The sequence below is a fragment of the Protopterus annectens genome, chromosome 7.part0, assembly GCF_019279795.1.
Source record: "Protopterus annectens isolate FY-2018-M chromosome 7.part0, PAN1.0, whole genome shotgun sequence".
NCBI classification, from domain to species: domain Eukaryota; kingdom Metazoa; phylum Chordata; order Ceratodontiformes; family Protopteridae; genus Protopterus; species Protopterus annectens.
Window position 1 is genome coordinate 708,467,380 of NC_056739.1, and position 15,851 is coordinate 708,483,230.

Consider the following 15,851-nt stretch of genomic DNA (forward strand, 5'->3'; position numbering starts at 1 on the left):
AGGTAACAGATATTTTACTGCCAGGAGTGGAGCTCAACAACTATAGATAAACTAATCCATAGTTTGCCTTTCTTATGGCAGGTGAACAAGACAGTTACCAAGCAAACCTTATCCAAATGACAGTCTAGTAATGTTGCCCTCTTCTGTGATCTTCAAGTGATTTACCATAGTGGTCAGGTAAGGGCACATTCCACAAGGCAACATGCATCTGTAGTTGCTTTCAGTAGAAACCTTTCGGTTCAGCTTATCCTTGAGGCAACATACTGGCCGCAGTTCATGACTTTCTCAGTCTGTACAATCAGGGCACAGAGTCTAGAAGCAGTTTTGCCAGTGCAGTTCTCCTCTCCCTAGGCTGGGATCAGGCTTTCCATTGGATAGCAAATTGCTTAAGTATACTCTCCTTGTATGATGAATTGTACTGCAGTAGTTGTCCTTAAAGATGAACATGTTACAGTTGGTTGAGCATGACTTAAACTGTAGATGTTCTAGAATTTGAATCAGTGTTGAAGTGTAGTTACCTTAGCTTTCCCATTTGTTTCCACAGCTTAACTGTCCTTATCAGGAGGCTGAGTAGAAGAGTAGTAGCTGAGACTGAGGTGTCATCCTTGGCATAGATCCTCACAGACAGAGTGCTTGCCTTTCCTTCAGTGGCCTGTCTTCCAGGGCACGTGGGTAGACTTGGCAGGCCTCAAGTAGAGAAGCCCGACTTCACCATGACTTGGATGTCTTTGCTAGTGCTCTTAAGAATACTTGTTGAAAACCTTTTGCTACCTTCCTGGATCACCTGTGTTGACCTAGAAGGCCTCATTGTAGAGAAGCCTGACTTCACTGTGCCCTAGATGTCTTTGCTAGAGCTCCTAAACACTTGTTGATTAACTTTTGCTAAGCAGGAAACCTAACTAAACAAGAACAGATGATGACATTGGCAGCTGTCTTCTTTATAACCAGGTATATTGGCATCTGGAGGAAGTCTGTTGCATGTTGAGGCTGTCCAACAGCTTCAGAAGTCTGGTTGGAAGAACAGATGTTCACCACAGCTAATTTTCCATAAGGAAGTATGCTGCAGAGAGAAAAAAAAAAGCAAGTACAGCACAGCTCGAGCTTGTTATTTGGACATCTGATGTTATGGTGAATCTAGTCACAAACCTGTACATTTCTTTTGCGGGGTTGCTGAACTCATTTTCTGTGAAAAACTAAGGAACACAACAATCTTGAGGATCTTAAATTAGAGCTGCTGCTCCTCTGGGTTAAGAGGAGTCTGCTGAGAAGGTTTAGCCATCAAGTAATGATGTCCTATAGGCACCTTATGTACCAGATATGGTCCACCAAGAGGAGTCCCTAGGGCAGACTTCTAACACACTGAAAAAATACATCTCTGAACTTTATTTTTGCTTCACTTTGTTGACGGGGTTATTCCTACTATGCCAGTGACCTCTTTTCATGAGGGAGACCCGAGGTGGTAATCATACTGACTAGGAGAAATTTAACCAGTGCAACAAAACTTCTGCAGCTGTTTTTGCCAAGGGCCATTGAATCTTTTACATCCACCTAGGCCAATGACTTCTTTTCATGGGGGAGACCTGCGGTGGTAATCATACTGACTAGGAGAAATTTGACCAGGGCAAGAAGGAACTTATGCAACTGTTTTTGACAAGGGCCATTGGATCTTTTACATCCACCTGAGCTACCACCATTTCAGCCACATGAGGCTTTGGTTTAATGTCTCACCCAAAGGTCAATATTCTCAGGAGTGCAGCACCATCCCCCTTATCCTGCACTGCAGTGTCAGTAATGCAAAATGAATCCAACTAGCTGGTGTGAGAATAGAACCCATCGTGTTCTGTAATTAGTACAGTGTGCTACCTTTTCAGCTACTGGATCTGATGAAACTTGCTTTTATGGAAATCCCACAAATTGATCTGAAGATTTGAAGTCTGGTCTGGTCTGTTTTCATTGTGATCCTCAGCGAGTCAAGTTGTTTGTTCAGTTACTCCTCCGCTTTCTAAAGACATATCACATACTCTTTTTGGTTGAGAAAAGCATCCAGAGCAGCTGTAAAATTAATGCAATTTTGAAATTCAAGTTCTTTAAATATATTTCAATCACAGCTGTATCACTGCTTTTTTTAAGCTTGTAGGAACTTACTTTTTTACATTTTAACAACTTTTAAGCATTCAAAAATATTCCCTTATCTTGTCTATTTTATTTGCTATGTCTAAAAATGTATTTGCTCCTTTTTCCCAACATTGCTATATTGAAGTGTGCACAAGTGAAATTAGCTGGGTATTTGAGATTTATTTATTTCATTTGTTTACCGAGATTGTCCGAATGGGCCATGCAAGACCCTTTTCAGTGGAGACCCAGGGAACGAAGCTCCATAAATCTAAAACATTTTATATGTACATCATTGTTGCGATAACATTGTAATTTGGCAAAATGAGTCGGGTAAAATATTTCATAGTTGCGTAGAAAAACAAGCACATCTTGCATAATAAACATCTTAAAATGAGTTAAAATTTTACAATGCAAATCAGTCAGTGTTCCAAATTAGTAGTATCATAGGTTAAGAAGTAGTAGTCCTTTCATCATTAGGAAGGTACATGGGGTAGAAGCATTTGTTGAGGAACAGAACTTGAAAGTTAGATGTAGAAAGATGCGATTAGGGTAGACTAGTCGCAAGTGATGGTTAGAAAGACTGAGGAATGCATAAATATAAACTATAGGTTCATAGGTTCATACTAGGCTATCTGCCCTAGGGCATTTATAAGCCTAGCCAGAGTGTGTGTGGCTTTCACCACCCCTTAGGATGAGAATACTATACCCATTAGTTTGCTGTGCCTCTGTCCAGCAGTGATACAGAGATGATAGATAGAATTATAATCAGTCAGTGGGGACAGCATTTCCCATTTGGTTCCACATCTTAACTCTCCTTATTAGGAGGCTGAGTAGAGGAGTAGTAGCTGAGGCTGGGGTAGAAAGCATCCCCTGATGAGTTCTGAGATTCAGTTTGTTGGTCCAGGAATTTGCATTCAGAGTGGAGAGGTCTGCTACGGTTATACCACTGCAGTAAGATATGCAGGGAAAGGCATTTACGTGGGTGATGAAGTATGGCAATACGTATTTTTTTAACTGAACGTATGCAAGTCCATTGAGGAGATTCCATCCAGTTTATTTTTGAGAGTGGCAGTGATAGTCTGTTAGGCAAATTAGCAGTGGATTTAGTCACTAAATAGTCATGTAGGCTTCTAAGCACACATTTATTCTTGCATGAGAGTCTAACTTTAAATGAGATTTTCTCTTAATGCCTATGGGTTCGTGCCCTGACTTCCTCAAATTTAACTTGTGTCCAAGTGTAATATCGGGTATAAACATATTTTATTCGTAACACCGTACTTTCAAACTGAAAGCTTGCATTTAAATATGATGGATAAAATTGTATATAGCTCTGCAACCAGTGAGGCGTAGAGATGTGTTTGGCAATCTATGCACCCTTTTAACATTTTTCCCTTGGAATGAGTACACCCTTGATCGTGATGTGCTGTGTTGTGCATTTCTCTACAGCGGGCAGTAAAAAAAAAAAAAAAAAAAAAAAAAGAGCTAGTAGAAGTGGGGTTTGAACACTGTAGCCTAAAGTATGGAGACCCGTAAGATGCAGCTGTATATCAGTAGACCGTTTCAGTAAATAAGCAAAAAACTGCAAGATAAAAGCATGTCTGCAGACTCTGTTTATGCTTTCTGGAGTATGCATTTGTCAAATGTAACTCTTTCTTTTAAAGAGCATGCATTGGTTTGTTCATGAGGGTCATTTACTTACTAGAAGTCATTAGAATATTTTTTCTTGCATTGGTTTCTGTGATTCAGAAGTCCATAGAATAAATCTATTAAACCTGCCTTCAAGTGAAACCTGACAGCATCTGCAAGGTGAACACATGGTCACTAACGGGAATTTAGTGCAAAGTCAGTGTTTTGCAGTTTTTGTGATGGTGCTGCAAATGCTGGGATGGGTGATTCTAAGGGTGACTGAATCAGAGTTTGTATGTATCATACAGTATGGAGGGGGCTGTGACCAAGGTCAATAGGATATCGAGGTGAGTTTCAAGGGTCGTGGTATTGAGAGATGCTGAGGTCATTTTCCCATTGTATAAGGCATATAAGGCCGTCATAAGGGTGCGTCTGGATTGCCTAGTTCATTTATGACAATCTGTAAAACAGAGGACTGGTAGGGTTGCGGTATACTCTTGCAAGCTTAGATATGAAAGGAATATTCTGCAGTATAATTGAAGGGGGGGGTAAAAAATGGGGAGAATGGGTAGTGAGTGGTGATTCAGGGCTGACTTGAGGAAGTACTTTTCAACTTTAGAGGGGGAGGCGAGTGCCTAGTAGTACATTGCCTTGGGATGCAATGGAGTACAGATCAAAAGAAGGCTTTAAGGATGCCTCGCGTGGTCTTTGATGGCTGCTTTAGATCTTGCAGCAGTATGCCAATAGACCATGCAGACCTTAGTTTGTCCTCAGACAGCATTTTCATATGCAAATTATTATAAGTTGCCCATGTGGTAGTCATTTGATCACTCAGTTTTACCCAGTTTTGTTTGCATGTTTGTTTTTATTTGAATTTGTTAACCGAAATGGAACGCTGTTCACAAACCAACTTCAGTTTCAGCCCAAGGAAAAGTGCAGCAATAAAATGCAACAGAGTGCCAGTGCAATGAGTACAGCAATGTTATTACTATAACAACAAGGTAAGTATAGTTAAGCACCCATTATGAAAAATTCTTTATATTATACAGTTAATTAAAGCTGCAATCAGCTCATGTAGTATGGCCAGGTTATGCACCCAGTGTACAAGACAGTTGAATATTAAGGTTGTGTATGGTATACAGTTGGAGGGATGTAGCGAGTAAAAAGGTTGTTACACAGTGAGAGAATACGATGTGCTTAGGTAATGTGGCCAGGATGGCATTTAGCAAGATTCAGAAAATGAGTTTTTAGTTGTGTCTGAAGAGTGGGGATATTTCTTTGGGATATGAGGGAATAGATTACCAGAGTTTGGGTAAGAATAGAGATACAGTGATCCTGTAAGTGAAAGCTTGTTTTGGCGCTAGTATCAAGGGAGCTGAATTGTCATGATTCCTAAAGTTGCAGGATGGTGGTTGCCAATATAGCTGTTCAGGGAACAATGTTTCGTTATATGCAAGTTTGAATAGTTGGGAGCCTAATAGGAAGTTTGTTCTTTACTTGACTGGGAGCCGTTTCACTTTTTCTGAGGTCTTGCAGTGGTGATCATGCTTAAGGGAGAGAATGATGAGCATGCAGATTTTATTTCTAATTTTTTTCCCAAGGAAGGTTACATTGAAATAAGCTGTGTATCTTACATATCCTAGAAGTAGTAAGAAACAGCTTGTTTATTCAGGTTGTGTTGGCAATTGCAGTAGTGTGTTGATCACATCTCTGTTTTCATTTTAGTTTCGTTAAGCACTGCACATTACAATTTCATGATTTTTACTGCTGCAAATTGAAACATTTGCCAGAATAAAGATTTTTTTTAAGAATTAGAGTTTCTGTAAAGGCTATTTTCTGTTTTTTTTCCTCTCCCTACAGGGATCCACTGTTACATATACAAGAAGTGGTTACTGTGTTAACAGGTTTCCCTCCCTCCTCCCAGGTGGAAGTCGACATAACTCTTCTACAGGGAAAGGTAAACAATGCTGAGCACACTACTTTCTAGCATCTTTGTTCTGTTTGTTTTGCTTTGCTGCAAGTGATTAAGTTTTAAACTTAACTGTAGATTACTTTCCTAAAATGCACTGAGAAAATGGGGTTCCTAAGAAGCCTCAAATAGAGAGATGCTGTCATAAAATTCAGCTGATATGTCAAGAGCATTATGCAGTCATGGCTTTAAAACATAGTGGAACATTTAGTTACTATGTCTTTCAGAGTGGTTCCTGTTCATTCTCCGAGTCTAATTAAACAAGTAACTCCTTCCAAGCCAAGTATTTACAAGTGTTTGTCTTCAGACAACAAGTAGCTTTGAGAGTTCTACTTTCATTTTTAACCACCTTTCTGTTATGTGATATTGCAAAAGATCTACCTCAGTTATACAATACTCTCCATTTAGATATCTACGTCTACCCAAGGCTCCCCTAGTCTCCACCCAGTATAATAGAAAATATCACACGCTTTATAAAAATCATCATTCACATTGCCTCACAACTGACTTTTAGTGGTGACATTCACCCCGACCTAGGTCCACAAACATCCACACCGCCTACTAACCTCCCTCTAACACCATTCCTCTCCCCAAAAACATAACACCTACTACTGCTAAATATCAACATTAGAAGCCTTCAAAACAGGATAACTGAACTACATGCCCATCTAGCCCATTACTCACCAGACATTATCATATTAACAGAGACATGGCTTTCAAACCTAGTATCAGTAACAATGAGATACTACCCCAGGTTATAATATCATACACAAAGACCGTAAAGACAGAAAAGGGGGTGGCGTAGCAATTTTGTTTAAAAACCACTTGTTCTGCCTTCTAAAGTAGATGTTCCCACCTTTAGCAACGCTGAACTCGTAGCAGCCAAATTAAATATTGATCCTCAAAAGCATGTTAACATCATCGGTATCTACAAACCCTCCTGGTGATAATATCCCTACAGTAGTGAACCTACTTCAGTGGACCTCTTAACACCCTTCCTCAGGAAACTATCATTATGGGAGGTCCTAACATAGATTGGCAAACCTGCAGATGTTCATCATGCATACAGCTGCAGTCGTAACAGATGGGTTCTCCTGCCATCAGGCGGGTCCTCGGTCGGCCGAATTCCAAAGTCTAGGTCCGGCGTCGGTTGTCGTTGCTTCTTCCCGGACGTCAGTGCGACAGGGGTATAAAGGAACCAGCCAACGCCATTTTCTTCAGTCTTTCTTGCCGCGAGGTGCCCGAAGCAGAAGCAGTTCGCAAGTACCGGTCGGCCAGCTCCTGCAATTACGAAAATTTTGAAACCGAAGTCTTCTTGAAAGCTAAGTACCCCGTTGGGGAAACTTTTCTTGCCTCAGACCGATGTCAGACAAAGTTAATAATTGTATTTCATGTGAGAAGCAAATACCACATAAGGATTTCCATTCCCTCTGTATACCTTGTTTAGGCCCAGACCACGACGTCTCGGTCTGTCGCTTTTGTGCTACATTCAACAAACGCACCATTAAGCGTCTGCCGGAGTTCGCCCAGCATTATTTTGGAAAAACATTTAACTACATTATGTCGTCGGATACTCCGACTCCAGTTTTGTCTAAAAAACGCAAAGATAAGGACCGACACACTAGGTCCACTGCCTCTACCTTCACCACGCCAAAGCCGACTACACGTGGTCCGTTTCTCAGCGAAGCGCCTACGCAGCCCCTGACTACCGACGACACTTCATTGGCGGTGTCTCCTGTGCCCGAGGTCGCAGGCTCCTCGGCCCACACCCCGACTACAGATACTGAAGCCACTCTTGGCGTTGAACCTCAAAATGTGGACAGGTCTACCTCCACTCTAGGTGTCTTCAGACCTTCCTCTTCTTTTTCCATCAAAGCTTTCACTAAGTCTAAAGCAGCCATGCATTCTAAGAGACAAGTTACACAGGGCCCATCTCCAGGCCCCATGCCTAAAAAACAGATGCGTAAAATGGCTGAGGATTTAATTACTCTTATCAGGGGTTCTCAACCCCCACCGGACAAAAGGCCCAGAGTGGAGGAAGAATCCCCCTCCTCTGATCAGGGCTCCATTATTTCAGAGCACTCTGATGATCAGGAACATTCTTACTCCCCTTTTGAAGACTCTGATGCAGAGGAGTCCATTCCTTCTCTATCCCCCCAGAGAATTACTCATTTGGGGGAAACTTTGCATACCTTAAGGGAACACTTCCACTGGGAATGCCAAGATTATTCAGATTCCAAGAAAAGGCTTGGGGAATTTCTCTTGCTACCTCAGCACAGGCCTCTGGCTATACCTTCTGTCTTGGACATCCTAGATGATGTTTACTCGGAGGCCTGCCTTAACCCGGATTCTCTGCCTCCAGCCCCAGTCAAGCCTGACAGGTACTACAGGGTTCCTGACTCACACCAGTTTCTATACAAAAGCCATGCTGCTGACCCAGAAACCATCTCACAGGGCCCCAAGGGAATTAAGGCCTCCACTGCTAAAAATCCATTACCTTCCGAGAGAGATTCCAGATCCTTAGAAAGGTGGGGGAAAAAGGTATATACCTCGGCTACCTTAACCATGAGGGCCTTCAACTGTCAGTTCCATATGCTAAAATACCAACAGTTTTTGTTATCACAATTGAAAAGTAAAATGTCACAACCTGAATAACCAGACTTGAAGGAGTTACAGGATTTGATGCATAGTGCAGAACAATTGGGTAAGCATACCTTACAATGTGGTTTTGATGCTCTAGAGGCCTCATGTAGAGCTGCTGTTACAGGATCAGTCATACGTAGACATGCCTGGCTCAAGGAACAAACCTTGCCTGATCATGTCAAAGCTAAATTACTAGATGCCCCTCTACAAAAGGATGTATTATTTGGTGCTAATGCTGAGGAGGTATTAAGGAAAATGGAGGAAAAGGCTAAATCAATGCAAACTGTGAAAGATTTTCCACAGGTACAACCCTCACGTTTCAGTAGAAATTGACCTTCCAAAAATTGGTCCTTTCCAGCCACGGACAGACCCCAAAGAGGTAGATACCGGCACCCGAGGGGCAGAGGACAATCCCAAGGATCGTTTAGAGGCAGACAATGGCAAGCTCCTACACAAAGAGGTGGTGAGGATAACTCGCAATCATTCAGAAAGCAAGCCCAATGACTTTCCCCTTTGCATGCCAAGCAAGACTCAAATGGCAGCCCCCTTAGGAGGAAAACTGGCATTATTTTCAAAAAATTGGCATATTGTCACAAAAGACAAATGGATCCTGGACATTATAAACAGCGGCTACAGATTCCATTTTCACACCCTTCCAAAAATGAGAGGCATGCCAAACCTGCCACACAATCAAAGGGCAGAGGCACAAAGGCAAATTACAGATCTCATAGACATGAAAGCTATTCAAGAGGTACCTACGCACGAACAAGGTCAAGGTTTTTATTCCAGACTATTCCTGGTACCAAGGAAGGGAAAAGATTGGAGATCTATTTTGGACCTATCCATCCTAAACACATTTCTACTCGTACCAAAATTCAAGATGCTCACTCTACAGCAGCTTCTTCCCATGCTGGGCAAGGAGTCTTGGCTGGTAACATTGGACCTCAAGGAGGCATACCTGCATGTCCCAATCGGACAAAATTGCAGAAGATACCTCAGATTTCTTGCAGGTTCAACCCATTATCAATTCTCTGCATTGCCCTTTGGCTTATCTACTGCGCCCAGAGTATTCACGAAATGCCTGGCATTAGTAATTGCCTGCTGCAGACTTCAAGGGATACAAATATACCCCTATTTGGACGACTGCCTGATCCAAGCGGACAGCAACCACATTCTTCTGAAACATCTGGCTTATGTAATAATGTTGTTGAACTCTCTGGGATACACAGTCAACAAAAAGAAATCAAGGCTAATACCCTCTCGGAAGATAATTTTCCTGGGTGCCAACTTGGACACAAACACCCAGATGGCCTACCTCATGCCAGAGAAGCAGGGGCAACTAATTCAATACTTCAGAGCACTAGCAAATTGCACCAGGCTGACTGCAAGAAAATCCTGCAGGCTCTGGGATTCATGGCATCTTGCATCTTACTAATCCCATGTGCAAAGCTGCATATGAGGAAACTTCAATGGTACCTGAAAAACCTATGGTCTCAACACAGCCACAGTTTGGAAACAATAATACCACTAATTCCATGTATACAAAAGGAATTTCTGTGGTGGACTCAAGCATGCCAAACAAACACAGGTCTTCCATTCAGCAAGCTTCAAGCAAATCAAGTCATCACAACAGACGCCTCGGACTACGCCTGGGGGGGCGCACATGACAGATCGGTGCATTCAGGGCAAATGGTCCCAAAAAGAAAAGCACCTTCACATCAATCAAAAGGAAATGCTAGCAGTAATAAATGCTATTATAGCTTTCAAAGACTTTCTGCAACCAGGTCAACTATTGATAAGAACGGACAACACCACAGTTATGTGGTACATAAACAAACAGGGAGGAGCACATTCATACCCCCTATGCAGACTGGCCATGTCACTTTGGAACATGGCCATGGACTTATAAATCGAACTACAAGCACAGTACTTGCCAGGCAAGGAAAACACGCTGGCAGACAACCTAAGCAGAAATATGACAGATCCACACGAATGGAAGTTGCACCCAAAAGTTTTTACAGAAATAATCCAAGCATGGGGAAGGCCAGACATAGATCTCTTTGCCTCCCACAAAAATCACCAATTGACAAAATTCTGCTCAAGGATTTTTCATCCAAAGGCCTGGAGAGTGGACGCTCTCTCTTTCAGTTGGACATCAATGACAGTTTATGCCTTCCCACCTCTTCCTCTGCTGCCCAAAGTTCTATTGAAAACCAGAGCAGACAGACCAAAGATGTTTCTCATTGCTCCAGACTGGCCAAGACAACACTGGTACCCACTCCTGAGGAGCCTGACGCATTCACCACCATGGACCCTGCCTCTAATGCCTCTTCTCCTGACTCAGCACAGCTTCAAAACTCTTCACAGCCAGCTAAAAACACTCAATCTAGCAGCATGGAAGATTCCTTAGCATCACAACAGACCCTACTCTCCAAGGAGGTGCAGGATGTCATTTTGGAGGCCAGAAGGCCGTCAACTAGAAAAGCTTATTCCGCAAAATGGAAACGGTTTTGTGTCTGGAATGAGAAAAAGGGCCAGGATCCTGGAAAACTGAATTTACCTCAAATACTACAGTATCTAGCTGAGCTGCTAAGCAGTGGACTTTCATTCTCCTCCATCAAAATCCATGCCCCAGCCATTTCTGCAGAATACAACACTGATCCACCCTTATTCTCTCACCCTCTCTTAAGGCAGTTCCTCAGAGGGGCTAAGAATCTAAGACCCTCAAGGAAACAACCAATACCTGCTTGGGATCTCAATTTCATTCTGGAAAAACTGACCTTGCCTCCCTTTGAGCCAGCTGCCTCATCAGATTTGCAATATTTGTCCTGGAAAACAGCTTTCCTTCTGGCTATTACCTCAGCTCGTAGAGTTTCAGAACTACAAGCTCTCATGGCTGTGCAGCCTTTTATCATCTTCCATCAGGACAGAGTTTCCTTACGAATCAACACGTCCTTTATGCCTAAAGTGGTATCCAGGGTAGCTTTGAATCAGGCCATACACTTACCTACCTTTTATCCTAATCCTCAAAACAAAGGGGAGAGATTATTACATTCCTTGGACATCCACAGACAACTGCGTTATTATTTGGACAGAACAAAGCCTTTCAGAAAATCAGAACAGCTCTTTGTGTCCTATGCTGTAGGAGCTCAAGGAAAGCCAATTTCCAAACAGACCATCTCAAAATGGATAGCCCACTGCATACGCTTTTGCTATTGTTTTCATGGCAAAACTGTACCTACAGGCATCAGATCTCACTCCACAAGGGCCACAGCTACCTCTGCAGCTTTCCTCAGAGGGGTTCCTACCAAAGATATTTTGGAAGCAGCCACTTGGAGTTCTGTGCGTACCTTCTCCAAGCACTACCACCTACCATTATACTCCAAAACTAGAGCAGGCTTTGCCACTGCAGTCTTGCAGGGCATCCTGGCTCCTCCTAGTTCCACCTAGTGCCTACCACCCCTTTCTTAGCTTTGGGATTCTACCCATCTGTTATGACTGCAGCTGTATGCACGATGAACATACTACAGTTCTGTACCTACCATAAATGTAGATGTTCGAGTGCTAATACAGCAGTCCAGGTTTCCCTCCCTCCTTCCCCTCTTGGGACAGGCCTATTGGCTAACACCTCCTCATACAACCTGATTGGGGTATTCATTTATGGTGTATTTGCTTGCAACTACTGTATTTTGATTATATTGCATTGCTTTATTACACAAATTTATCTATTGCCTTCCTTCTGGGGGCACCTGACATCTGGGGCAAGAAAAACTGAAGAAAATGGCGTTGGCTGGTTCCTTTATACCCCTGTCGAACTGACGTCAGGGAAGAAGCGACGACAACCGACACCGGACCTAGACTTTGGAATTCGGCCGACCGAGGACCCGCCTGACGGCAGGAGAACCCATCTGTTATGACTGCAGCTGTATTAGCACTCGAACATCTACATTTATGGTAGGTACAAAACTGTACTTTCTCATAACCCATCTAACTTCATCAGTTTATATGGATTTATTCAAACCATACAAGTACCTACTTTAATTGACAAAACCTCCAATAGATCCTCTACACTTGACTGGATGCTAACAAATAAACCTAACCTCTCACATGATGCAGGATCCCTACCAGACGCCCAGCCAACATTTAATACGGAAACACATCAATCCAGCCAAAACTGCTACCTTTCAGCTAATTAGAACCAAAAAAAACTTTAACTCTGAACACTTTATATCCATCCTGAAAAACTGCAACTGGGAACCACTAAAAATTGTTAACTTGAGTGAACCCATAGACTACTTCAACTCAACCTTCTTAAATATATTGAATGTGCATGCACCACCCAGATCTGTCCGTGCCAAATCAAATATTGTCCCATGGTTTAGCAACAAAACTAGGTCATTAATCAGAACCAGAGACAAAGCCTGGTCCAAGTGGCTAAAATTTAGAACACAGGATCTAAAACAAACCTACAGGGAGGTAAGAAATAAAGTTAAACAAAAATCAGGCTGGACAAAATTCAGTACTACCAAGATATCCAAAACAAGCATTAAAACAACCCTCAAAAAGTTTGGACAGCTATTAACAATATACTCACACCTGACACAGCAAAAATGCCCTCCCCTAATACATCCAGCACCTCTGGAAATGTTGCTACCCAGTTCAATAAATTCTTTACTGAATCCATCCTAACCCTGGCTAAACAAAATAATCATTCATCTGCCTCCAACACCCCCTGCCAAGTACAAAAGTGTAGTCACAGCCCCTTCTCCTTCAAACCTGTCCCCACTGCCATGATAAAAAAAAATCTCTGTAAACTCAAACCCACTACACTAGCAGCAGACCAACTCCCAGCTGATTTTCTTAGCATAGGCGCAGAAGCCATAACCTATCCCTATATCCATTCTCATTAACAGGTGGCTAGCTGAAAACAGTCCGAGATATCTGGAAAGTTTCCCACATTATTTCACTCCACAAAGGTGGCAATTCTGCAGAATTGACCAACTGCCACTCTATTGCGCTACTATCCTCACTATCAAAAATTTTATAAAGATGTGTCCATAAACAACTCCTGTCTTTCATCCTCCATCACAAACTATTATCCAGTACTCAGCATGGCTTTCGTCCTTCACACAGGACCATCACTACTCTACTGTCCTTTTACAAACACACTGAACTCCCATAGAAACAATGGCAAGTACATTTAATCAATATTCCTTGACTGTTCTAAAGCTTTTGATATGGTGTCACATATTAAACTAATTTCAGTACTTGCTGCCTTAAATCTCAATCAGGCCACTCTCACATGGTTCCATAGTTGCCTACAAGAACGTAAACAAGCTCTCCTCAGTCAGCAAGAACTCTTTCCTGTTCTGCCTGTCAACCTAGGGGTTCCTCAATGATCCATCCTTGGACCCCTCCTTTTCTGTTTTCACCAGTGATCTCCATACTGCCACCCAACAGGCCTCCATCATCCAATTTGCTGATGATTCCACACTAATTTGTGCAAACTCCACTTTAGAACTATTACAGTCACAGATCTTCGATACCTTTTCAGCAGTAGAAGACTGGATCACAAACTTTCAGCTGATCATTAATACAAACAGAACTAAACTTATGCTATTCCACCCCACAAAACCCACTGTTCCTTCTCCTTCATTCACAATAATATCACTAAACAAAACTGTTATTTCAAAAATAGTCTAAACCAAGCTCCTGGGTGTTGAAATTGACAGCAACCTTATGTTTGACATCCATATCTCACAGACTATTAAAAGGGTGCATAAAAAACTAGATTCTCTACCGCAACAAACACTTTCTTACAAACGGTACTAAGGCCACTATAGCCCGAACTCCCCTTCTGTCCACACTTCTCTATGCCTCTCCTATTTTCATTAACCTCAAAAAAAAAAATGACTTGGCAAAACTGGAATCATGTTATAACAAAATAGCCGAGTTTGCAACTAATTCCCCTCACAGGACTCACCATTGTAAGGTTCTGAAACAGCTAGATTGGTTAGAAATCTCTCAGATTTTACTCTAAAGCCACCTTACAGTGGCCCATAAACTACTTTACCAACCCGATAACACTCCTGCACTTCAAAACCTGTTACAACCACACTCTAGTACTAGAACCCTACGCTGTAGTCAAAAATTCTTGCTTGACAGAGTTAAAGGCAACAACAAGACAAGTGGCTCTCTTCTTTTAAATTTTTATCCGTAAAATCTGGAATACTTTATCCTCTAACATATCCTCCACTACCTCCTTGCCCCTCTTTAAGTAAGTATTGAAAAATCACTTTAATAAATTATGATTCTGTAATTGTACCTCACCTGAATAATGCAAACTACACTCACTAGTCTTCCCTGATTTACTGATCTGCTTGCAGTGTTACCTCTTTACTGAAAACTCCTTATTTTCTCAAATCTGCTTAATAAAGCACTAATATTAACCTTTCAAATGAGATGTTTTAAACATACACAAATGCTAATATCATCTGTAGTTACTAATCAGTTATATTGCACATGCTTCATTTGTGACTGACTGCAGTTAACTTGTCTTGCTTGTTCCATCCTCTGTTTTACTAGTACTGTAATATGTTGTGAATTACCTCTACTGTACTACCAATCCCTTATGATTATTTATTTTTGTATTATGGATGTTTTTATTATTGTCACTTGTGGACCCTTTTTTCCCCGGCCCTCTGATGAAAAAGGGCATGCGTCCAGACAGACTTTCCCGGTAAACAAATGTAAAATAAATAAAAGATATTTTCACTACTATAGTCTTTTGGAGAATATGGTACTTCAACAGAAACACTACTATTTTTTTTTCCTGTAAGTCATGAGTTCTTCAACTCGTGAGGTTTTTCACAGAGGTTTTTTTTTTTTGTTTTTTTTTTTAGTTGAATTAATGGTTAAATGTTAAGGCTCTGTCCTAGACTGACTAGGACTTTTAAATGGTGAATCTTGTTTAGCAGTAAGTGTCTCGTAATCCTAGGTTTTACATTGCAAGCTGCAGAAAGGAAACATATTAGCTCATTTCTGTACTTTATCTAGTCATTGACTGTCTAATTTGGCATCTTACTTTAGGTGACAAGTCAGCATGTTTCACTTCAATAGTTAGTTTGTAAGTTTGTAGATGAAGTCAAATACATTGTTTTTACCTTTTCGTGCAGAATTTGAAGTGCTTCAGCTAAGGAAGTGAGCTAGGAAAATAGACTTTAATCTAAGAGAGAAAGTGGCACTGATATGATTTCTTTATAATTTTTAATTATCTGAAATGGGTGGCAAACTCCAAACAACTTTTCATCTTTGTATGTGTATGGGAGATACAGGCAGACTGATATAGCATTGCCCAGATTCAATTCAGTTTTAAAGCCTCTGTTAGTAAACTTCTTTCTAAGATACTGAATTATTTGATACTGGATTGTTTAGCAACGACAATTTCTATAATGTTTTGGGTTTGAAACACAAAGTAAGACATGAGACAGGTTATAGT

The 15,851-nt window shown here is 41.5% G+C and overlaps 1 protein-coding gene across 1 annotated transcript in view; it reads left to right on the plus strand.

Moving 5' to 3' along the window:
• Positions 1-15,851, plus strand: part of SNUPN (snurportin 1) — a 645,353-nt gene that overhangs the window by 304,339 nt on the left and 325,163 nt on the right. Inside the window, exon 4 of the mRNA XM_044077234.1 lies at positions 5,602-5,698. Coding sequence (XP_043933169.1) covers positions 5,602-5,698 — 97 coding nt within the window. The remainder of the gene's footprint in view (positions 1-5,601; positions 5,699-15,851) is intronic.